The sequence below is a fragment of the Oryza brachyantha genome, chromosome 2, assembly GCF_000231095.2.
Source record: "Oryza brachyantha chromosome 2, ObraRS2, whole genome shotgun sequence".
Lineage (NCBI taxonomy): Eukaryota > Viridiplantae > Streptophyta > Magnoliopsida > Poales > Poaceae > Oryza > Oryza brachyantha.
In genome coordinates this window covers 7,680,312-7,707,030 of record NC_023164.2, presented here as the reverse complement: position 1 = coordinate 7,707,030, position 26,719 = coordinate 7,680,312, and the positions used below count along the sequence as shown (strand labels likewise).

General features: G+C 38.1%; 1 protein-coding gene and 1 pseudogene across 1 annotated transcript; one reads left to right on the top strand and one right to left on the bottom strand.

The window, feature by feature from the left end:
* Window positions 1-7,985: 7,985 nt before the first annotated feature.
* Window positions 7,986-9,886, top strand: LOC102703095 (annotated as a pseudogene).
* A 4,239-nt stretch (window positions 9,887-14,125) lies between these two features.
* On the bottom strand, window positions 14,126-20,375 carry LOC102702818 (LRR receptor kinase SERK2). Its single transcript, XM_006647106.3, has 11 exons — window positions 19,954-20,375; window positions 17,895-18,027; window positions 17,696-17,767; window positions 16,938-17,081; window positions 16,771-16,842; window positions 16,599-16,664; window positions 16,447-16,517; window positions 16,181-16,321; window positions 15,419-15,760; window positions 14,734-15,128; window positions 14,126-14,596 (listed from the first exon to the last, which is right to left on the bottom strand). The coding sequence occupies exons 1-11, from the start codon at window positions 20,024-20,026 to the stop codon at window positions 14,282-14,284; spliced, it is 1,824 nt and encodes a 607-aa protein (XP_006647169.1). The 5' UTR covers window positions 20,027-20,375; the 3' UTR covers window positions 14,126-14,281.
* Between the last annotated feature and the right edge of the window lie 6,344 nt (window positions 20,376-26,719).

Below are 26,719 nucleotides of genomic sequence, written 5' to 3'. Positions count from 1 at the left end.
GTTGAGAGTGGGCTATGGACGCGTTGGCTAGGCCTAATAGCTGAGTCTTGGGTTTTCCTATTTTCTTTTTTAAAATTATTTCGAGGCCCCGTGGGTTAAAAATACCCCCAGCCCTGGCCCCAAAAAACCCGGGGCCCCAGCCCCGGCTCCCTGTGGGGCAAAATATGCCCCCGTCCCTGACCTTGTTGGGGCGGGTTCCCGGCGAGGCCCGCCCCCAGCGGGGATATTGCCATCCCTACGTATATCTGAGGGCATGAGGGCCAAGAGAGCTAGACAATAGTTGTTGGATATACATATCGAAAGTCTGAGAGTATGCATTCTTCTTGTTCTTCGTCGTCTATAAAATTTCCACCCTATTAGATGACAAAATGAAAAAAAGAGAGAAAAGTGTGTTTAAGAGAGGATAAGAAGTGAGAATGGTAGGTATCATGATGACAAAACACCCTTCATTGAAATGTGCAAGGTGTTGAAGCTAGTTGCTAGTCCTCCAGTGGTTGAACTTAGGAGTGTAAGTAAGCCAACCCGTGAGCCTACTTATATATCAATTAAGTGAGTAACCCGGTGGATTATCTACTTAATTGGCTTATAAACGAGTTGGCGGACCGGCCCACTTACACCCTTACTTGAACTCAATGAAGCACTCCAGGCCATTTATCCGGCAAGGCAGCAATTAATGGAAGATCTAAAGAGGATGGTCGCCCTCTTTAGGGTGAGAATTCTACTAAAGCGTCCATAGACACATCTTTCATTGATGCTTCTGACGGTGCATGATATCGTAGAAATTGTCACCGGATGACTGAATGATCAAACTGAACAGCACCATTGTGATCATTGTGATGTAGCTGCACAGAAAGTTCAAGAATCTTGTTCAATTTCATGTATAGTATGGTTGGAGTCAGTAAGACACCTATCTTTTTACTTACGTTTTAATAGCAAAATTTAAATTTTAAAACTTAAACTTGACGTTGATTTTGTTTTTTTATTGTAGTTTATTTCTAGCCTTTGCTTTTAAAACGCTGAGAACACGTATATACAAATTTTATGCATAATTTTTTAATTGCTAATAAGTTGTTAAATCAGTTATGTTTAATTTTAACCAAAAAAATGGGACGTATGGAACATATATATATAACCGTCTAAGTAGAAAACTCAGTAGAGAACGGCTCATCATAAGTCATAACAAGTGCGAATTTTTTAACTTGAGAACATGGAAAATACACGACTTGGTTTAATCTGGACAATAATACTAGTATAGAGGTAAACTGGTAATGGATGGACGAGAACAGTAAATGGTGAATAGCAGATAAGGGGTGATTCAAAGCCAAACAACGTACTTATAAACAAAAAATAATTTGTGAGTAAAATTTTTATATACGTACTCTCAACTACATAAAAGTTAAGGCTGAAAAATAAACTTTAGTCAAAAACCCTAAAATTAATTTTAAATTTAAGGCTAAATATTTAGATTTTGTCTTATAAGTATAAGTATAAAAAAAAAGAGATGAGAGTGATAGTACTCATGTCAATACGTTTAATGATGCATCACTAAAGAGAGAGAGAAAAAGAGTTTTATATGGATGAAACTTTGTTTACCCTCTTTCCCATACAACTTATCTCTAGCATGTATTGCCTATGAAATGGAGGTAGTATAATGTACTGTAAGCACTCTTTTGATGATCAATTAAATGTCCTGTTGCTTTAGGGGGCGCTCTACGATACGTAAAAATAAAACAAATGGTTTAGTACTCGTCATGATTCTTCACAACATTTTCAGTCATTTAAGTAGCATATATTTCTCGGTGTCTATTGTCTACAGGGAAGAGAAAAAGGATGAGATAAAATGCTATGAATAAACAGCCCCGCGATGCTATGCTTTTTCTCCGGGATGACAAGTACATGGGCAAAAAAAAAAAACTTGTCCATTCTAAGTGCAAGATTTTATTGTGCCGTTTTAATAGTGTCATCTCATAAAAAAATGTTTGAGTGGATGAATGAACTAAGTGCTCTTAATCCAAAGAACAGACCAGTGTGGGTGTGTAATTCTGAACTTCCTGTGTGCTTACGGGCGCGTGTAAACCAGGATTCCAACCTGGGTGATTCAAATGAATAGAAGATCTTCTTCTTTGGTCTCAAAAAAAATTTCATATGCTAACATATCACCTAAACATTGTATCCAAGTGACCAATAAAAGATGTATGGAGATAAAATGAATTACTCTCAGTAGAGGTTTTAATTCAGTTTTATAGTCTAGTTAAGAGTATCTCCAAAAACATGGCTAAAATTTGCTCTCTAGATCATAGTTTAGCTATTTATGTGAAAAGATTTCATCTCTAAATTATTGTGTACTCCAACACACTCCTTACTTTCACTCTCTAAATTTTAAGGGCTAGCTACCGCTATCCAAATTTTGAAAACTACGACACCCCCGATCCAACGGACTCTTCATATCTACTCTTCGTATTCACTCTCTACATTTATCTAGAAAGTATATATATCCTTGTGGGACCCACAGATAGCCATCCAACTTGGTGGGTAAGGCATATTTGCTAGATTTTTTCATTGAGAGAAAAAGTTTAGCCATTCAAATGACATGTAAGTCATATGAGTACTCTCTTGTGTTAGTGATATGCCTTAGAGACAATCATAAAGATGGTTGTATCACACACTATGTTTACATATTTATCATGCTTTGCTCTTTGAGATGGAAACTTATTATTGATTAATAAATATACGATTTGTTTATGAGACTCTTATGCTGTAAGTTACTATTTCATAAAAGGTTCCTAGATTAAATATGACATATCGAACAAATGTGGTTAGATAATCAACACATGTATTGATTGATGATCATGTCTCATGAATCATGGTATGAAACCAAATCGATCATGTGGACATATGTTGAAAAACATTATGTTGGATAGATCCAAGTGAGACACCGTGAGAGCTATATGTGCCACCAATGCTCTCACTAAGTGTTGATGCATAATCCTTTGACTTGAGATTGTCATGGTTCTCAACATGTGTAATGGGTTGTTTAGGGAGTACTAAACGCTACATCATGACTAGGTAGTTATAAAAGTAGTCTTCAGACATACTATGAAACATGTAATAAGATGTGAATAATCAACATAGAATTTGCTCCTCCCTTAGAGAGATATCTCTGCGCCCCGCGGTGTTATAGATTATGAAAGTGTATGTCTATAACAAAGGTGATTGAGGAGCCAATCACAAGTTAAGTAATCTATTACAGGTTCGACAAAATGATTGAACTATTAAAATGATGACACATATCTAGCCTTGAGCTTAATCGATGTCGTGAGATAAAGGGAGTAATACAAAGATACACTATAGGTTCAACTGATGTGATCTTTATGGATGCTCGGTGGGTCAATATGTTCTGCTAGAAGCCGCTATTGGCACATAGCCAGCTCGACGATTACGGTGAACAACCTAACGACCAGGAACAGAACCACCTCGCCGTGGAGCATTCGATTGCACATATTCATCTTGCATGATTATTGCAGTAGTAGTGATGATTTCATCGTTCGATGACGATGATTCATCCAACACGAAATATTTCAAAATGAAGCTCATGGAGTGATGGAAAAAGATAGCAATCAATGGAGTGATGGAAAAATATAGCAAGCAATATTGGGGTGATGGAAAAATATAGCAAGCAATATTGGGGAAACAGATAGCAAGCATTGTGGCGGTATATATAGAGATGAACTTTATAGTGCATGTGCTAGCCGTCGTCCTATGTGCTAGCCGTTGGACACTTTGAGTGAGCTACTGAGTTGGTGAAATGTATCTGTTGGACACACAAACAAATTTCTTTACTCAATTCAAATGCATCAATTACAAAATTAACCATTAAGCATATATCCATTAAAATATACTCATTTATAATTATTATCGCATTAAATAAATTCAAATATATCAATTACAAAATTGACCATTAAACATATGTCCATTAAAATATACTCATTTCTAATTATTACCGTGATAAATATCAACAAAAAAATTATTCGTTCAAAATATATCCCTTAATACAAATGTAAGGTTAGCTGGAAGATATTACTAAAATATTAGGAGGGTGTGATATGGATGATGTAATATAGATAATTTGTTGGAGTGGAAAGAGGTATGAATGATAATCTTTTTTGGATGACCATCCAAATGGGCATTTGGATGATCAAATATGGAGGATCTCCTTGGGATGGTCTAAGAGGATGATTTTAACAAGGTGGTTCGAGTTCTCCCAGTTGTGCAATAGTAGATAGCGAATGGCGATATATCAGTTTGTTTTTACATACATGCATTTAAAATTTTATACTTTGTGTGTGTGCCTTTCAACTATTCACATAATCATCGAGTGGTTAGGGAAGACTAGGAAACTTTGTCGAGATTTTATTATGAACTCTGCTCAAATATCAAAACCTACTACGATGGCCACTTGCTTGGATCAACATAGATGATGACTCTGATTGCTCACTTTGATAAGTTGACTTCTCATGATGATTGTACTAGTAGGTCTTTGTATGTGAGTAGAGTTCGTGGGCTACTACCAGTGTTACAGATATGAGATACCCCATAGACCCGTACTACCACATACCTAATCTATATGGCAGAGAAAAGGAATTGTTCTTGGATAAGGACACATGTGTACTTTGATCCGTATACGATTCTTCCTATCCGGCCATTTTGCTCAACAACTCCTAAGAATTCTACTCGATTTGTACCACGATTGCTCTATATATACTACCCATACTTGTCTCTCTAGTTCTACTTAGAAAAAGGGAAACTGTGGGTACAAATACAATTCATCCCTGAGGGGGTGTTAACGCCAAAATTTGAAAAATTACCGTTGGAGACTAAAACGAGATTAATGACCGAATCAGACGGGAAACAGGGCAATCGGACAGGAAGCAATTGGAGTATGACTCGGATATAGCCGATGGAGTTTGACTCGGATGGAAAAAAGGAGTCTAATTGCGCCTGAAAATCATGCAGATAGATTCGGGAATAGATGGAGTCCGTGTAATTTAATTTTATATATTAATTAGGGTTAGTTTTGTCTCTAAGAGAGTTAGAGTCTGATCAGGACTTGTGTGTTTTTATCTGGTAGGAATTAGAGATAGAGTCCATATAGGAGTTGTTATTTCCTTTTATCTATTAGGAATCATGGGCCATGTCTGACATGGACTAATATCCACCCGAGAGTATAAATATGTATGCCCATGGTTATTGTAAATCATCTACATCATAATATAGATCAACTACTTTCGGCGCATCGACGTCCTCTTCATCGAGGTTTCAACACTAGCGGAACTTGGCACCTGACGCGGGATTGCATCGTCTCGATCTCCGGCAGAGGGGTAAGTCCTATGTTCCGCCGACCACGGTAATCATATCGGCTAGATTAGAATTGTCTCGGTTCGGTCCGATCTCCTAATTTGGTTGTGCGATTGCTAGTTATTGTATCAGTTTCAGCTTAAATCACTTTCGTGTCTTGAGTTGATCTGGTTGACCACTTTGGGTGATCTACGTTGGTTTGATATTTGCTATTTGACATATTCAATCTAATACTGTCTCGGTTTGGTCCGATCTAGTAGATTGTGTTTATCAGATATATGGTTTATATCAGATCAATGTATTTTGCTCATTGTTTTATCGGAGTACCAGCCGATAAGTTATCAGTCATCGGCTCATGGACTTGATAGCAATCTAGATATGTTTAGTTTATATCCTGCCATTGCTATGTGTAATCTTGAATTGTCTCGATTTGGTCCGATCTTCTATGATTATTCTTAGCAATATGGGCTAGATATTTTATAGATCTTGGTTGTTTGTCAATCATTTATAGCCGATGATCTTTGCCGATCTACATGCTTATCATATTTACATCAATAGAGTAGTCGATTGCCTTACTGCATTATTTTTATACCAATCGGCTGGATTTACTTTGATCGGTAATTACTTTGTGTTGCATCGGCTTAAGAGGATCACATGCAAGTTGGTTTTAGCCGATCGTAGCAAAGGATTCATTGTTTATTTAACTACTTGAGTTTATGTATCGGATTCTCAGCCGATCCAAGCCTTCAACATCCGATCGATTAGCCTATCGGCTAAATTCTACAACATCAACATCCGATCGGTTGGATTTTTTGTTACATATCGGCTCGATAGCCGATCAGCTTGCTTTATTGTTTATATCTTATCAGTTGCAGGATCGAACTGACTGGCACGCCCATGCACCTTCTAAGAATTTAGGTCTTGCACTGGAGCGTTCTAAGAAGTGACTCCTAGGCCTTCATGTGTGACACGTCATCGGATCACATTTTGACGTCAACAGGGGAAACACAAGGGAATCCAAGCCAACAGGCCCTAAGGGGCAATAAGAGATACACAATCTAATTCACACCAAGACTCCAAGAGCGCACTCGATGGGATCAATCCCATACAACCTTATCGACTTCATCGACATGTAGATATATGGTAGTGTGGAATATATGGATACCGATCCCCACTACGTTTCAATACAACCTCATCGACTACATTGACTCTATGTTTAGTTATTTTTCATCTAAGCATGAGTCAGGGTTACTCCTAGGATTTTATCAACAAAGCCCTCCACAACCTCTTTGCAAGATATCAAGAAGAACGAGAGCACCTAGAAACAACAACCAAGAGAGTTGGAGCACTTGGCATTGGTCATGAACCACGAGAAAGACTGCAACTCGATTGTGAAGCACTCGAGGTCTACTGTGAAATATATGGATACTGGGTACCCTCATAGAAGGCATAACTAGCTATGAATAAGGAGTGGGCCAAATCTAGTATAGTTGAGAAAGACAGATCCGGATAATATATTTTTTTGTTTCCCATGGCATGCATGGAATATAATCTCAATCAAACAACATCATGTAAAGATAACAAAATTGTTCCATGTAAAATTAATCAAATGAGTTGTTCCAAAATAGTTAAAATCATTTGAGTTCATTTCACATGCAAATTATATAGTTTGTAATTTTTTTCCAAAAAGTCTAGTTACATGGGAAAACTATTCACACCAATATGTTTCATTGACTGGTTTATTTTAATAGGGTGTAAGACGGAATATGCCACACAAAAATAAAAAAAATTGCATGTTTGTTATTCAAAAGATCAGGTAACATATCAAGCATGACGTGCAATGTAAAAAAGATGACACCAAACATAAAGATAAGTTATTTTCAATGAACGTCCAACTTATCAAGTGTAGTATGCCACATAAAAAACAACATAATTACAAGTTTATTACTTTAAAGTTAGGCTAAGCATATAACCATTAGGAACTTTATGGTACAAAAACAAATATACTAACAAGGCAAAGAGACATATTAAGATATGGATAGACATATCATTATATATATATAGAGAGAGAGAAAACACTTTTGGCAATTCATAACCAAGTTGTAAAGCTATTAAAATATAAAAAAACTTATTTACCTGACAACTTATAAGGTGACGTGTGTGATATAAAGATGATAATAAACCTACAATTTTGTTACTCTGAAGGATCACCTACCATATCAAGTATAGCATGCCACGCAAAATTGACAACACACTTACAAGTTTGTTATTTTAAAGTTAGGCTAAACTTATCTAGTACATAAACTTTATGGCACAAAAGCAAATACACTGACAAAGGGAAAAGGCCCACATCAAGAGTATTGATATACATTTATTAACAAGTTCTATTTGTATTGCTCCAAAAGCACACGATATGTGTCATTGCTGAGTCATGATATGTATAGCTTGATCTTGCAAAGTTGTCATGCTTTTGTATTATTTTGATACTACAAGGTAGGTGTTGTCATTACATGCAACAAACTCTATCATTACGTGTTCTAAGATTATTTTCTTTGCTATATAAACTGGACTGGTCTGTCCTTGAACTCACATCAATTAGCTTAAGTTTTCATTACCATCTAAAAATAGCTATGGCAACTACTGTTTTCTCTCGGTTTTCTATATATTTTTGTGTTCTTCTCTTATGTCATGGTTCTATGGCCCAAATATTTAATCCAAGTACAAACCCATGGCACAACCCTCGGCAAGGAAGTTCAAGAGAGTGTAGATTCGATAGATTACAGGCATTTGAGCCTCTTCGGAAAGTGAGGTCAGAAGCTGGGGTGACTGAGTACTTTGACAAGAAGAATGAATTGTTCCAGTGCACAGGTACTTTTGTCATCTGACGTGTCATTCAGCCTCAAGGCCTTGTAGTACCTCGATACAACAATGCTCCTGGCTTGGTCTACATTATCCAAGGTTTGTATAATGATAAATATAATACAAAACACCGTCCATTATGATCTTCATGGCCAAATGAATATGTTTTTATGTTTTGTGCACCTGATGTGAACACTACTATTTTCAGGGAGAGGCTCTATCGGTTTGACCTTTACCGGTTGCCCTGCTACTTACCAGCAACAATTCCAACAATTTTTGCCTCAAGAACAAAGTCAGATCCAAAAGTTCACAGATGAGCACCAAAAATCCATCAATTTAGGCAAGGAGATATTGTTGCGCTCCCGGCTGGTGTTGCACATTGGTTCTACAACGATGGTGATGCACCTGTTGTTGCAGTATATGTTTATGATGTAAAAAACAGTGCTAATTAGCTTGAACCAAGGCAAAGGGTAACTTTTTAACAATTATTTCAATTGAAGTTGTGCTTAATTTGTGATTTATGTTGTAATTCATACTATTAACCATTATGTTTTTTTATTGACAAACTCAGGAGTTCTTATTAGGTGGTAACAACATTAGAGCTCAACGACAACAAGTGTATGGTAGCTCAGTTGAGCAACACTCTAGGCAAAACATATTTAGCGGATTCGGTGTTGAGATACTAAGTGAGGCTCTAGGCATCAGTACAGTAACAACAAAGAGGTTACAGAGCCAAAATGATCAACGTGGAGAGATTATACATGTAAAGAATGGCCTTCAATTTTTGAAACCCACTTTGACACAACAAGAACAGACACAAGCTCAATACCAAGAAGTTCAGTATAGTGAACAACAACAGACATCTTCCTGGTGGAATGGATTGGACGAGAACTTCTGCACAATCAAGACGAGGATGAACATTGAAAACCTTAGTCGTGCTGATACATACAACCCACGTGCTAGAAGGACTACAAGTCTCAATAGCCAGAAGTTCCCCATCCTTAACCTCGTCCAAATGAGTGCTACAAGAGTAAATTTGTATCAGGTATTTTTGATAGGAACATGTCTTTTCTTTAATTATTTTGGTGAAAATTCTTTGATTTATGGCATATATAACATTACTTTCTACTCCTTTATACAGAATGTTATTCTCTCACCATTCTGGAATGTTAATGCTCATAGTTTGGTCTATACCACTCAAGGACGTGGTCGTGTTCAGGTTGTTAGTAACTTTGGCAAGACAATGTTCGATGATGAACTTCGCCCAGGACAACTCTTGATCATTCCACAACACTATGTTGTCTTGAAGAAAGCACAACGTGAAGGATTCCAATATATTGCAATCAAGACAAATGCTAATGCCTTCGTGAGCCAGCTTGTAGGAAAAAACTCGGTATTTCTTTCCTTGCCAGTCGATGTGATTGCTAATGTGTATCTCATCTCAAGGGAGCAAGCCAGAAGCCTCAAGAACAACAGGGGAGAAGAGCATGGTGCCTTCACTCCTAGATCTCAACAACAATCCTACCCAGGATTCTCAAATGAGTCCGAAAGTGAGACTTCGGAGTAATGTAACTAACTGCTTGTATCACCATATAGAAAAATAAAACACCACAAGTATATGACATTTGGTGGTGATTCCATTCCTTACCAGCACTAATAAAGGTTACAACTTTATTCATTAGTCTACTACTTAACACATCATTGTGATTCCGAAGGTTGCAACTAGCAATGTGAGCTGTGATTTAGAAGGATATTCCACAATATTTGATACACACTCAAGAGACAATACGTCAGTGATAAGTCAATCTATTCACCTCACTAATTAAATCTCTTCTAGAAATATAGCTACAAATGTGTACTTGGGCCATCAAACTTGGAACAACGCCAGGGAAGGATAAAGTCCAAGAGGAGATCAGCTACAAGAGTCTGTATGGTAGAATAGATAATATATGATAACGCATGTCGAATCTGTATGGATACTTGCAATTAAGGATAGACTCTACCATGTATTCAATAAGGTTAGCCCAGAAGCGGGCGTATAAATATGTACACCCTCGGTCCAACAAAAATAGATTGAGATCAATACAAAACTCGATGCTTCACCACACACCCTTTTGACGGAGCAGGTCGTCGGAGTAAGGGTACATTGATTTAAGTCAGTTTTGTCAACCCATCGGCTAGATTAGATAGGACTTTATTAGTTAAGTTCGATATTCTAAATAATCTTTGCAATTGTTTTTCTTCGTGTTCTATTAATATATAAATTGCCATGCATGTTTAGAATAGTTGCAGTTTTCCAATCATGGGTCATACATGTTATCAGCTTCGTTTTGATTTGTGGTTACAACAAGCTTAATTATGTCTAGGTTTAGTCCGATCAAATATGTTTATTCATAAATGATAGGTTAGATAAACTCGTGTGCATGTATGAACCGTCTTATTGGAGCTTTAGCCAATAATTCATTTTGGTGATCTATCGGCTAGATGTTTAAGCTTGTCAAAATTTTTGGTTTAAATCATCTATTGTTAATTTGCTACTCACTCTGTTTCATATTGTAAGATGTTTTTAGCTATGTCTAGATTTATCTATTTATCAATGTATATTGTTTGTATATATGTCTAGATTTATTAACATCCATATGAATCTAGCAAAGGCTATAAAATCGTATATTATGAAAGGGAGGTAGTACCATATTAGTTTATTTTGTTTGTCACCTTAATAGTTTTTGACTGTCTAAGGCGTCGCCTCTCCTTACACCTTAACAACCATGCTCCTAAGTGATTCTTGAGCGTTGGATTTTCACATGGGGAGTCGACGAATCGGTGACTTGATTGGCTGGCATCTTTCAAAAAGTACTATGTTTTTTCACCTTTGGAATTTTGAACAATTCCAGGAAGAATGGTTGAAGACATTTTTGGTATTCAAAAAAGGAAACAAATGACTTTGTTGGTGCTTAATCTGCAAAATTTATAGGAGTATAGAAGTAATTGGATGAATGAGAACGATAACTAGTGAATTACAGATCTTACTACTGTCTCCATTTAACAATGGCCACACACCATAAAATAGTCATATATGAATCTCCTATCTATGACAAAATAAAGAGCAATAAATTAACTTCCATAAACAGATTTGTCATTTAAAAGACTAGACCTGAACAAATTCATATTATAAGACCAGATAAATAAAGAAAAATTTATCTTCTTTTTTTTCTTTTTGGGACAGAGGCAGAAACTTTTCCTCGTCACATTGATGCAAAATGAAGTACAAACACCAACCCAACAACAACCTATATGCACCTCCAAAACAAAAGGCAAAGTGGCTATCCATGCTGACACACCAAAAGCACACTTAAGTGAATTTATCTTCAAACCATAGCAGCATATCCTTTCAAAGACTAACTAAGTGAATTAAGCAATTGTCCATGCCATCCGATTCGATAACCATATCATCAATGTGAGTTTCTAAGATAACTCCAAGCAAATCATCAAATGTCTTGAAGCATCATTGATCAACATGTGTTAATGACATGAAGAGCTACCATTTTTCAACCCAAAAGTCTAATGACCCATTTATACAAGCTCACAAAACCATGACATGTCTTGAAGTATCATTGATCAACATGTTGACTATAAACATAGGATGCTCATCTTTAAAAGTTGCTCTATTTAAATATCTAAAGTCAATGCAAACTCTTATCTTACTACTACCTTTCTTTTCAATAAGAGCAATGTTAGAAACCCACTATGTGTAGTAAATATGTTCACAATTCGACATATTTTAATCCAAAATAGTAAGACAACATGCATAGCAATCTTAGGGAATAAACTAATGAATATATAATAAGCATAAACATACATTTCATGATCATATAGCAATGAAATTATTTCTAACAACAAAATGTAAGTAATGAACGAGAATGAGGTATACCTTGAGAATGGCCCTCCGCTGGTGTTTGAGGCAGAACTGGCTCAGTTGGTGCAGTTCCTATGAGCGCCACCGTTGCCGCCATCACCATGTGCACCGCCTCCTTCGTGCGCACCTCCACTGGTTGACATGACGAAGTTGCGAACAAAGTAGAGGGCAGTCGTGCGAATGTACTCCCCAAAAACCTCACCACCCGCCTACCCAAAAATCTTATCACCCGTCTACCCGTGCAGGTACTCAGCACAAGAGTTACCGTAGAGGTAATCATGGAAAAAGGGCAGCGGCGGGGTGGCCGGCCACCCCGCCACGCCACACCCACGGCCTGGCCGACTGGCTTGGCTCGACGCGCGCGCGTGGCAGTCTTCCCTCCATCTCAACCGGTCAACAAGGAGTCCCCAATAACTCCCTATTTAAGTTGAGATGCTCCAATTTAAATCTTCAATGTGGTATTATTGTCTCTACCATTTATTGTGGACTAATGAGATTTTAATTGAACTTAATTGGGCCTAGCCCATTTATTCAACACTATGTATATCTACATGGCCTAATGACCCGCCTTAAATATAACATTGAAGGTGTTCCTAATGAAATTAGGAAAAAAATCATGTTAATGACTTTTTTGGTCTGATCCACCAACATGTCGGTGAATCACCTAGAGCCTTGGGTCTTATGGAATCGGCCTTAGACCTTCATAAAAGAGTTGGGCTTAGCTCCATATAAACTTTTCCATGTGGTCTTAGGGTTAATTAAGGTTTAGCAAATCTTGTGCACACCTAAGGAAATAGAATCATACATTTAAATACATTAATAATTAAACCGCTAGGTTTATGCCTATCAGATCAGTATTATGCCGTTGGTCTAACAAAGTCCCTATGAGTAGTCTGACCTGCCTCTTAGGAAAAACTCGGGTGTTTCCAAATCCGTTTACTGTATGCTATAAATTCGTTTTACTGTCAAATCTGAGTGTCAACTTTATAAGAAGCTTGTTATTTTCCTTTCTTATTTCATTGTCATTGTCATCGTTTGAACTTCATTTAATGGTCTAAAGTGGTGAGTTATATACATCTGGTTTGGTTGCAGGGGCCGAGTTTTAAACTATTTTCTACAAAATTGTGGAATGTAAATAGCATGAAAATTTGGTGCATGTCGCTAATATAGTGAGTCAACCTATCCGGTCGTTGTGAATCGGATGGCTAAATTGTTCTTTTAAGTCATGGCACCATAAATAAGGGTTTAAGTGGGTTGGGTTGCTTACAGATGTACTTATATATCAATTAAGTATATAACCCGTGGGATAACCCTGTTGATTGGTATATAAGTGGACTGTCCACTTACACCCTATCCATATACCATTCACTTTATACTCAACTAAAGTCAGAAGATTCACATGCAACTGTTGAGATGAATAACACGCACATCCATTGGGACTTTGGGAGCATAGCATAGCTCAAGAACAGCTCAGGGCCTCAGGCTCAGGCGCTCAGCCATGCCCAACCAAACACTGAAATGCATCATACAGCTCTATTTTTCCATCTATATAATAATCCATCCGGTTGTCACATTTCGATTCAAATGGAGATGCCACAAACTGAGGGTTACTGCTTTCAGGGCAAAACAAACAAATAACTGTATCATTGATCCTCATGTTATGGCTGTTATGGGTCCTCGGGGAACCAACCAAGTTTCATCCTCGCAACGAGGCTTGTTCCAATTATTGTGGAACAAATGAGCACTAATTCAATGGTCACAAATTAGCACTAAGGCCTCTTTCAGATTCCTTGATCCTCTGGTTCCTACGAGAATAAAACTGATTCATATGACCTTTTTGTACAATTACTCTGTATTTCAAATGTGACCTGAAGCAATCGTTCAAACCTAAACGGTGGCTAAGCACAAGGGCAGACCATATATAGAAACAGCTTACAACTTGAGAAGAATAATGCACACATCCATGGGGATCACACAACTGATCAGGCTCGGCCATGCCCAACCAAACGCATACAGCTTTATTTTTCTATCTATATCATCCATCCGGGTTGTATCAATTCCCAGCTATCTGTTATCTACTCTACAGAGATGCATTACAGGAAAGAACATATTCAGCTTACGCCGTTTTGATATTTGTTGCCACAGCTCTTGTTATCTACCTCCAGACAACTCTATTGCATCCTGATTGTATACAGAATCCTCTCCCCAGTCAAACCGACGCTGCATCCGCTCGTACTCCTGCCTCCTTGTCACCTCCACCTGCTGCCACTCCTCCCACCGCTCTGCCAGACCCTCGCCTTCTAGCATCCGAACCACCTCTGACATGGATGGACGATCCTCAGGTGAGGACTGTGTGCACAGCAATGCTATCTGGATCATCATCTCAACCTCCTCGCCATCATAATTCTGGTTGAGGTTGCGGTCCACAATGGAGCCTAGCTGCCCTTCCCTTTGAAGCTTTTTTACCTACATTTTACAGTGCCCATCATAAGATGTAAAAGGATAACAAATTAACAAGCACAATGCATGGCAGCAGTTTCCAAAATTTCCAAACGAATACAGTAGATTGGTTACTTTTGGAACAAAAGCAATATAACGTTTACATGATCGAGCAATAGGACATCATCTTCTTCCTCCAAGCGTGAGAAGTCAATGGCGCGCTGGCCAGTCACAAGCTCAAGAAGCATGATCCCATAACCAAAAACATCAGTTCTCTCTGATGACTTCCCTGTGGATAGATATTCAGGTGCTATGTGACCCATTGTTCCACGGACTTGAGTAGTGACAGATGTCTTCTGCACATCCACTAGCTTCGCAAGCCCAAAATCACCAACAACAGGCTCAAAATCCTCGTCAAGCAAGACGTTTGCCGCTTTGACATCACGGTGTATGATCTTGGGGTTGCAGTGTTCATGAAGATACTCTAGTCCACGTGCTGTACCAATAGCCACCCGTTTTCTTTGTGGCCAGTCTAAGACAGGTTCTCCAGGTTTAAAATCTGCATCATTTTCAGCACAACAGACAATTTGGAATGAAATTCACATCAAATACCTAAAACGGCTAAATTAGTTTTAACATTTTTCAAGTCTTTAGAAAATACAAATCAATCACGTGACTCAAGGTTTATTTGAAATATTGAACTGCGAAACACTGAATGCCCACCATGTGCATATTAAGCAAATGACAATTCTGTTCACATGGACTCCAAATAAGAATAGCAGCACAGTTGAGAAAACCTCGTAAGGCAGTAAGTAGGACATTAGTGCTGGACAAGTATGATATCGATACCTCGCAAGCGGTACGCAACACTCAAATTCTGCATGAATGGATACACCAGGAGGCGTTCTGTTTGTGTTGTGCAGAAACCAATCAATCTTAGAAGATTGCGGTGAACTGCAACACTAATCAACTCCACCTCACGCAGGAAGGCAGCCTCACCACCAGGACTTTCATAATCAGTCAATCGTTTTACAGCAATCTTAGTGCCATCTGGAAGAACACCTTTGTAAACTTTCCCAAAACCTCCCTGCCCGAGAACATTTCTTTCACTGAAATTATCAGTCGCAATTTGTAGTTCTCGCCATGCAAATCTCTTAAGCTGGCCAAATGCAATTCGTCGATCGTCCTCACCTGTGGATCACAAATTTTTAGATTACTTTGTTCAATGCACTGTCAAGCAAACAAAAAACTGGTATGGTTAACTCAATAATAGATGCAGCTTCAATGTTCTAATTAGAAAAAGAACTAAGGTATAAATCGTTGAATCACACATGTTGATAATACCTGCTAATAATTGAAATGAGCTTAAAAAATAGGCGCATTTGCTTGCTTTGGTTGGTTTGTGAATTGCAATTACAGAAAATCATTTACCATGTGTGATCAGGAGACATTAGCAAGAGAAATAATTAATGCAGATACTAATAAACATAACCACAAATCCACAAAGAAGTAACCCATCCAGAAAAAAACCGATGAAAGAGCATAAACAAAACTCTTAACTAAAACATGTACATAAAAAAGAAATCAACTACAAGGGCATGAAAATATTACCTGCTACATCCACAAAAACTTCCCGTAAATGGCTTTTCGTCTTTCCTTTACAGAATAGAAAGAGAGCAGCTACAATGAGAAGTCCTATTACTCCTCCAACCGTTCCAAGTACAATGCCAACTTTTGAGCTATGGGACCCACCTGTAACATGAGAAATTCTAGAGGGATTAAGTAATATAGAATTATAGGGTGATCATCTTTTCTAGAAGACAAACTCTGAATTAGTAAATATATAAATAAACAAATGAGGACACAACACAACTTACTCTGATAGGACATGTTGGTTGAGCAAGTGTGGGGAAAGTTTGTCCCGCAATTTAAGTGATTACCAGAAAAGCTATTCAAGAAAATTGAACCTTCATCAGTCACTCAGGTTAAAAACTTGGATTAAAATTTTATTAGAGAGGTCTTGGTATACTTGTAGTGTGCTACTTGAAACAGTGGACCAGGTATCTGACCAGACAAATTATTGTATGCCAGCCGGCTGCCATAAAAAGAAAGTTGTTTGTCAAGAAATGGCAGATGAACTAGTGTTAGCAGAGACAGAAATATAAAAAGAGACCATACTTAGCCAAGATGTATACTCTTACATGTCAGTCAAGCTTGAGATTTTTGCTAGACTGTCAGGAATTGATCCATTTAAATCATTATCACTAAGTAACCTGGTTAGGTGAAAAAAAGGAAAGAAACATGAAAGTTGATGAATCATTTTAATTGTATGCACCAAAAGAGGAGATTGTTGAAATGATATACTTACAACAGCTGGAGCTTAGAAAGCTGTCCAAGAGAAGCTGGTATTTCTCCCACCAACAGGTTGTCTTCTAAATTTAAGCTTGCCAAACTAGAAAGATTACCAAATTGCTCTGGTATGCCACCGGAAATCCTGTTACTAGCCAATGACCTGCAAGATCATACACTACAGCATTTCATAATAGTTGGAGAGAATTGTTATGATGCAGAAACATACTCATAACACCTTCCAAAATCCAGAATTAGTAGTAGTGACATTGGTACAATGTGTTTGTCACAGTTAACAAGGTTTTATGGTGAGCAGAAATTGGTCTTTTATGCTGACAAAATCAGCTGGACTGAGACCTGTGGTGAAACTATGGTTAATCTCTAGCAACATGGAAACACAGGGGAACAATTCCAAAGAATAAAACTCCATAGGATTTGCATTGAGAATTTGTGTGTTCTGTATAACCTTTTAGCTGCTACAAGATTTTCTAGAGACTGCTGCTTGAACTTCCTGATTTTTTTAACTTTTAGTATGCATACTTACATTATTTTGTTCCAGTATTTTTCCAATTTCTGGGGTCAACGCAAACTTGTTGGAATTACTCATGCTATCTACTTATAGTTTTCAAATTACAGGAATACTCTTAACAAAATATTTTACTGTTAATATATTATGGGTAGTAGTTCTCCTACTATCCCATAGAAAAACCATTTAATAAACACCCATATATTGAATTCCCAACTATTCTAATCTATATAATAGGGCAATGTACTCACAGGACTGTCAAATATTTCAGTTCTCCAATTCTTGGTGACAAAACTCCAGCAAATCCACGAGCAGCCAATGTTCTGTGGGAAAGCATTATCAAAAAGGGAAATAAACAGGACATGGAGTGGAGGGGGGGGGGGGGGGATGGGGGAGATCAGCACAAAATTAAAGTGAATAAGATGAGAAGGTGCATGAGCTCCAACTTACACTTGAATAACATTGTTGTTACTGTCACAAATTACAGAATTCCATGTGCAAGGGTTGACCTGATTTTGGTTCCAATCCGAAAGCTGATTGCCAGTAACATTCAGTTTTTGTTTCATATCATATAAGGCATCTCCTGGTGAAACATGCAAAAGGTATTTGAGAACCAGAGGATAGATAACTTCAAATTAAGTTACTCTATGTTCATCAACTAATTTAAATGACTCATGATTATACCAAAGTTAGTGCCAACAAAAGATTCACCACTTCGGAAAATGAGGAATACAGTTTCAGGTTATAATAAGCTTGCAGGATTGGGAGGATCTAATACGATAGCATGTTGCATGTGTTCTCTCTACAGAGAATTCTTTATTTGCCCCAGAAAGTTAGCCACCTCATTACCCCCTTGCAGAAATTAGGTTCCCTCATTTGCCACTAGTAGTCAACTTTCACTTCACTCCACCTTTTCTTCCAGTCAAATTAGGTTAGTGAGTCATACTGTTAGTTGAATATTATTCTCAGTATTTGCTCATATGGCAGTTGTACCCTTGATCCTGGCCATTGCCAGAATGCCAGCTTCTTCTTTCTCCTTACTCATCTCCATTTATTCTCTTCCTTTTCACTCCCCACTTTCTCTCTCCCTTTTGGATTCCTCCATCAGACAACGATCAGGACTCTTGCATCTTACTTGATTTCCACTATTAGGAGAAAGATGGTTAGGAATTTAGAACAAATAGATTCCATGGTTGCCGTATAGATCTGGTTTCCATGATGTAATCTTCTCAGTAACCCTTGCTGTAAATTGCAGCAAATCACATTTTATTTACGGCAAGAGGGCCATGGAAATCAAGAGATCAGTGAAGACAGGGAAGTGGCAAGATCTGCATGTGGCACCAGCTATGGCTGCCATGAGCTCGAGAAAGACTAGGTAGGGCGAAGGAGCTGTCGTGGGCTCCGCATAGGCAGTAGCCCATAGAAGGATAGTCATGGACTCATGGTGTCGTGAGTTCGGCGAATGCTGGGGATGGTGGATTTCCATGAAATGGACAGCTTTGATGATTCGTGTTTCTTCAATGCCTTCTGTCACCCTTCTCCAGTCCATTAACCTCCTGGCTGCAGTACCCACCAGCAGAAGACAAGATGGGGAAAATGCTATCCTACGAAGAGATATAGGACAGCGATGGAGAGATTGAGGAGAAAGAAAGGCAAAATTTCCGGCATGTTCCACCCTAGTTCACAGAACAGTTACAGAAGGGTGACAAGAGGCGCAAAATAAGGGGGCATAAACTAAGTTTAAGTGGCCTATAAGGGAAGACAGATTCCATAGGGGAAAATAAGGGAAGTTACTGGCTTGTAGGGGGCAATTAGGGATACAAATACAAGGAGTACAATATGTCAGGCGTCAATAAAAAAATCAATAATCATGTAACATAATTAATGTTGTAGTAAAGCTATTAATATAAACAAAAATGGCCATTTCAAGATAAAAAAAAACCTTGACAATTGTAAAGTTTCGATAAAACATATGTTTACCTTGTGCGATTGCTTAATATCACAGAATATGCAGCATTTTGAAACCCACAACACTTTTGGTGAAACCTTTATACTAGCATTTAGGATGGTGCACGGCCGGCCCACGTTGGCCAATGAACCAAGTAAATAGCATGTTTCGAGCCTTCTGCCCCCCCCCCCCCTCCCTCTTCTGGACTAAACAACTAGCACTACAAATCTATAATCATATTTACGGCTAGTTTCGACCAAATCTGCAGTTATAGGCTTACAGCCTACCAAACTGAAAACGAGCATTCCCTGCCGCAAAATGCGCTATGTAATTATCGATTGAGGGTAACCTAAAGCTCTGTAGCGATGGAAATCAACACAGGAACACAAGATGTGATCTCACAGCGTCACAGCATGTACCAATTCCACGAAGGCGTTTTTGATAAGGCTACCACGCAGAACGAAACCACAGTACCAGTGTACCACACTACACAGAAGCTGGGAGCAGACGAACCGGCGGCGCGGCGCGCGCGCAGCGCGAACGGGGAGAGGGCGCTAGTACCTTGACGGTCGGACGCGGAGAAGGACGGCAGCGAGGCCGCGATGATGAGGACGGCGAGGCGCAGCTCCCTCATCGCCGCCGCCCGAAACCAAGCCGCGGCGGTAGGGCTCAAAAGCAGGAGGAGGAGGTTACCGTCCGCCTCTCCGGCGAAGGACCGGCGCCCCCCCGGAGGCAGGCGCGCGGCGGCGGCGGAGAGGAGCGCGAGGGTTTCGGTAGGGCGGGGGATTTGGGAGCGACGGCGAGGGAGGGGAAAGACGACGGCGAGCAAGAACCTCCCGAGTTTCTTTTTTCCTTTTTTTTTTATTTTTTTCCCGTGACGAGGATTTGATTGATTAGTATATTATTATTATTATTGGGATTGAGATAATTAGATTCCCGTGGCAGTGGCTGCTTGCTTAGCTAGCTAGCTTTGGCTGAGCTGAGCTGCTTGTCTTTCTTTACCGGCTAGAAAGAAAAAAAAAACCGCTTGATGTGGTAGAAAAAGAGAGAGAGAAAACCAGTTGATGGGTTAGAAAAAGAGAGAGCAAACCACTTGCTGGTCACAGGTTGGCAAGACCCATGAACTCCATGATGATGTTTGCTACTGGCACCTGTGATAGATGGATAAGCCTCTTTCTTATTTTCCATTCACACTCCACTCATCCAATATGACGTGTTTCGAATTTTTGTTTAGTACCCATCGATGGTGACTATAGTCCTGTTGAAAAATATGATGTACTCCTCTCCTCACGTCTTAAAGTATGATTATTTATGAAATTTTAGATATTATAGTAAACTATAAGTATTTCTGTTACAATTTAAAGTTTAGTTATCACATCAATTATTTCTCATTTGAAATTCTTCTCATTTCTTATTCTTTATTTTGTTTTCAACCTTTAATCTCTGTTAAACCTTTTAAAAATGCTTATATTTTAGAGAAATGGAGATAGTAGTAGCTTACTACACTAATACTTCGTATGTTTCAAATTGTAAACATTCCTACATTTAAATCTTGTACCAAAATATTTCTGATACTATTCACACTGCTAGTTGTCTCATCGAAAGAAGGTATCTGCTATAAATATGTCTTTCTCTCACCGTGACTACCTAATTGTTGATTCTCGTTGAACTGTGATTCACTCACGAGAGATATGGTTCCTGAGAGTGACAAAGGATTTGTATATAAAAATAATAGCGGTGTTTTTTTGAGAAGGGAGGGGAAGCTGTGATATGAAAAAAAAAGGAGAAAAGATGATAACCCACGCTCGAGAGATGAGAAGTCGCGCTCGAGCAAGGAAGAGGATTTGTTTTTGGAAGGGAGAAGACACTACAACATAGAAAAGAGAGATAATATGAGAAACCACGTAGTCGAGCGAGAAAGAGGTCTTGTGATGGTTCTGGAAGGTATTTTAATTATATTTACAAAAAAACTCATAGTCTTTTCATATTACATTATTCATCAAATTATGATATAATATGTTGCTAGTGCAGTGGAAATTTAATAAGACGATCCTCATTGTACCACGTGGACATGCTCGTTGCTTGAAAGTGCATTGAATTCAATATTAGAGATCCAAACTCTTCCCATTTAGCACACATCAACCCTTCCGCACACATTCATTTGGAGATTAGTTATTTCTATTTAACTTTAATAGTGTCAAACAATATGAAAATGCTCACATTTTGAATGGAGGTAGTAGTTTTTTATATGTCTAACTTCATTAGCATATATATGAATGTTGACAATGCTCAAAAGTTTTATACTGTGAAACAAGTACATTAATCAAAAGCATGCATTATGGTGTATTATATTGTTCTATTGGGAAAATAAGAAGATATATGTCGGTTACTTGATCCATAGGCATTAACAACAGACATGGAAATAGATAGTAGATTGTGTTTCTCTTTTCATGCTGGTATCATATCCTTAAATTCTAGTATCAACGATATCAAATTTTAAAATTGAATTTAACAATTGCATCTTATATGAAAGTAAATACTACCTCCGTTTCATAATGTAAGACTTTCTAGCGTATCCTAAATTTATATAGTTATCAATGAATCTAGACATATATATAAACAATATACATTGGTTAATAGATTAATCTAAGCATAACTAAAACGTCTTACATTATGAAACGGAGGGAGTAGATGAGATGGAGAAGGAAGTGACGGAGAGATGACCTTCGTGTTGGAAATCTAGCCACTTTTCGATATAATTTGATCCAGAAGTTTCACTAAGAAACTAATGCATCATGAACATCATATAAATAAGTGATTCACTAGTGTGGTCATTATTCCCTCTGCTTTTGATACTATTCCCTCCCGCACCACTGATGCTGCCATTTTCACCCATGTCGTTTGTATCATCGTTGTTGTTCGTAGGAAGTAGTCGACGTAGTTGATGCTAAGAAGAGTAGTCACGCAGAAAACACGCTCCTAAAAAACTTGATACCTTTAGAGCATCTCCAACAGTGAGCTAAAAATTGACTCCCAATTATACTGAATTAGTAAAATATTAAAAAATATTAGAGCCAAGAATTACTCTCATCTCCAACAGTGACCCAAAAGTTGGTGACCCAGGAGAAGGCCAAAATTTGGATCAAAAATAATGATGCTTGGGGTGCTAAAAGTTTGGGAGTAGTTTTAGGCGGCTGTTGGAGTGTGTTTTTTACCCTTTAATACCAAAATTTAATTTTTAGAAATCATATTAGCCACTTGTTGAAAATGCTCTTACAGATACTCGTGATGAACGTAGTTCCAAAGACCTACTCGTCTAGAGAACTTGTGTGTGCAAGTCCTCAGGGCTAGAGATGGAGAGGTATGCATGTGCAGTAGCACAATACTCATGGAAGGAGTTAAGACAAAGAGCCGAGGACGTGATTTTAGGAAGAGAAGAGTTAATATCATTAACTTGTGATTTTAGGAAGAGAAGAGTTAATATCATTAACTCAGTCATAATCCCATTAACCCATGATTGAATCAGGCATAATCTGGGCATCGATTATGTTGTGTTGAATTAAAAGGATTAACTTAGTACATAAATACTCATACTGCATGCATGCATGCATGCCTACCCTAGTCCTAGCACTAGTCCAATGGCTCGGTCCCAATCCCCGGAGCCGATACCTCATGTTTGCCCAACCCGGTGGCTTGCCTGGCCCTAATGCCTGATAGAGCCGATACCTCGGGTTCAACCAACCCTGACACCACACGACGCTTGAGATCCACATTGGCTTGACACCCGACTTTAGTAGACGACTGATGCCTACTCTAGCCAACGGCTAATGCCCCACTCCATCGACTGTCGATGCCCGACTATAATTCATTATTGTGTAATACTTTTGTGTGCCTTTGGAGTTTAATAGATTAAATGGGTCTGGACCAATTAAGGGTGCGTTTGGTTGACTATTGTTGATACCAAAAATAACAATAAACAGTCACACACGTAGGCCTAGGAGTCAATCTTAGACAGCTCCAGTGCAGGACCTAAATTCTTAAAATACGCGGGTGTGCCAGCCAGTTTGATCCTGCAACTGACAAGATAAGCAGTAAAACAAGCCGATCGGCTACCGAGCCGATAGGTGACTAAATATCCAGCCGATCGGATGTCGACACAGCAGCACTTAGCCGATAGACTGAGCAATCAGCTGTAAAAAGCTTAGATCGGCTATAAACTCAAATAGAAATAAATTTAAATTAAATATTAGACCAACGTAATCCGCCAAGTTACTTATTAATCTTAGTTGATTGGACGAGCCCCTCTAACCAGATCGAACCAGACATACAGAGATTGGACTTAACCAAGACAATATGTAGTTGAGCATGATATGATTATAGGAAACATGAAGATCGATAAGGCTAATAAATAAACCGACGAATTACTTGGAATAAACAAGGAATCATGTGTTACGATCGGCTAAACTCAACTTGCATGTAATTCTCATAAGCCGATGCAACATAAATAACCGTCGATCTAATCTAAATCAAGCAGATTGGTATAGAACTAATGCAGTAAAGAAATCGGCTACTCTACTGATGTAAATATGATAAGCATGTAGATCGGCAAAAATCATCGGCTATAGACGGCAGACAAAGAACCAAGAACTATAAAATACCTAGCCTAGATTGCTAAGAATAATCATAGAAGATCGGACCCAACCGAGATAGTTCAAGATTAAACCTAGCAATGTCAGAATAGATACTAAACAGATCTAAATTGCTATCAAGCCAATGAGTCGATGACTGGTAACTTATCGGCTGGTACTTTGATAAAACAATGAATAAAATACATTGATCTGATATAAACCATCTGACAAACGCAATTAATCTACTAGATCGGACCTAACCGAGACAGTAGTAGATTGAATATGTCAAAAAGCAAATATCAAACCCACGTAGATCGTCCAAAGTGGTCGACCAGATCAACTCAAAACACGAAAGCGATCTAAGTTGAAACCGATACGATAACTTGCAATCGTGCAACTAGATTAGAAGATTAGACTGAACCGAGATAGTTCTAATCTAGCCGAACGATTACCGTGGCCCGGCGGAACGTAGGACTTACCCCTTCGTCGGAGATCGAGATGATGCAACCCCACGTCAGGTGCCAAGTTCCGCCGGAGTTGAAACCTCGGGAAAGAGGGTGGCGATGCGCTAAAAATAGTTGATCTAATTGATGTGTAGATGAAAAACAATGACCCGGGACATACATATTTATACCCTCGGGTGGAGGCTAGGCCGTGTTGGATAAGACATACAACTCCTAACAGATAAAAAGAAATAACAAACTACTAGATAGATTATGTCTCTAACACACAAGTCCCGATCGGACTCTAACTCTCTTAGAGATAAAGGAAAAATCCAAACTAATTCTAGCTAATACATAAAATTAAATTACACGGACTCTGATTATTCCTAAATCTATCTGTAACATTCTAGGTCTAATCGTACTCTATTTCTTATTCGATCCGGACTCCATCGGCTGAATCCGAGTCGTATTCCGCCTAGTCTTCTATCCGATTGTCCTGTTTCCTGTTCGATTCGGTCTTTAATCACAGTTTAATCTCTAGCGACAATTGTCCAAATTCTGGTGACTATCAAGGTGGAATGGGATATGATCATCCTTATTTTCAGGAATATGGTAATTCAGTTTTGTGTTTGGTTAGATGGATGAGATGATCAATTTTTTTGTTTGGTTGGATGGATGAGGATGGATGGAATGAGCATATTGAATTACTAATAAATAATAATATAATTAATCATCATAGATCTTATCATAATGGGTACAAATTAATAACAAAATATATCGATGATCACGGAGTACAAATTAATAATAAAATATATCTATGATCGCTAATTAATGCTAATTTAAACTTGTTAATTACTAATTAATGATAAAAATATACTAATTATCACTAACAATCACTAATGATCAGTTCTAGCGAAGAAAGGTGGATGAGGTCATCCAACCAATTTCCTCGGATACACTCATCCTACATGTTTATGTAATATTCTCTTCTTGGCCTACCTTATACAACTTTGATCATGAACTAAACACATTAAGGCTCTCTTCGGATTGCAGGATATTCAAAGGATTTTTGGAGAAATCATGTTCATAGGGATTTTTTTTCCTTTCCTATCATTCGGACCGTGCAAACTAGTTGTAAGAAAATTGAAGGAAGTATTCCTTTGTTGGTGATTTCACTGGTAGAACACAGGAAAGTTTTCATCCACCCCAACCTCATTTTTATTTTCCTTCGGATAATACCGAGGCAATCGAGCATCCTGGAAGCTTGTGAGGATAAGATCAAAGATAAGTCTTTTCTGTGCGGCCCATTTGCAGAGTCTAGATATATGTATTGCTTAGTTAGACTAAAATATATAGATTACTGTTGATCTTGAAATTCCTATGGTGTACATATTCCTTTATTCCGACACTCCAAACCATTGAATTCCTAAGTTTTTCAATCCTCTGTTTTACATATGAAATCCTGTACTATTTCTGAGTTTTTCCTATTCCTATATTTTTCCTATCCTATGTTCCGAACAAGCCCTAAAAAACTAAGCAGTCATCTCCTATCAGGGATATCCACCCAAACACGTCATAAATCTATCACTTATTTGATACATTCTCTATGCATTACAACTTCTAGAGCTGGTCATCTAACTGGAGCTACTTAATTAGTCGATAAGTGTTATCAACTAAAAATAATAACAAATTATTGAATTCCCGTTTAAGTCATTTTGAACATATAGTAGTAAATAAGAAATGTTTTAGTCTTTTTTGTGAACAAATAACCAGTCTAGGTCCTTGTTCTAAATATTAATAGCACTAATGTTACTGCATTCATGCATCCATAAAATGGAATAAAGAAGGTCACTATTGACAAGAGCATCTAGCTAGTTATATATCCTTGGGCGAGAGAAATAAAGAGAGAGTAATCTGCTGTACTATTATCTAACTGCGATAGATGAGCTTAGTGCAACTAGCAGCTTGCAAACAGTGTAAATTTTTCTATACGATACTCAAAATTCATAATAATTTGCTGGTAGGTATTGTAAAAACATGCTATATGGCTGGAGATCACCCAAAAAACTGGTAGTTTGATAAAGGACATCGCAACCATAATTTATTATTTCTGACCCATTTGGAAACATAGACCACATTGAAATGATTATTTTGCCACTTGTGCCAGCAAATGTTACTCAACTTGGTTTGGTTGGGATGATACGGACACCGACTGTTCATAGTCTTGGCATAGTCATTGATAGGGATGGCAACGGA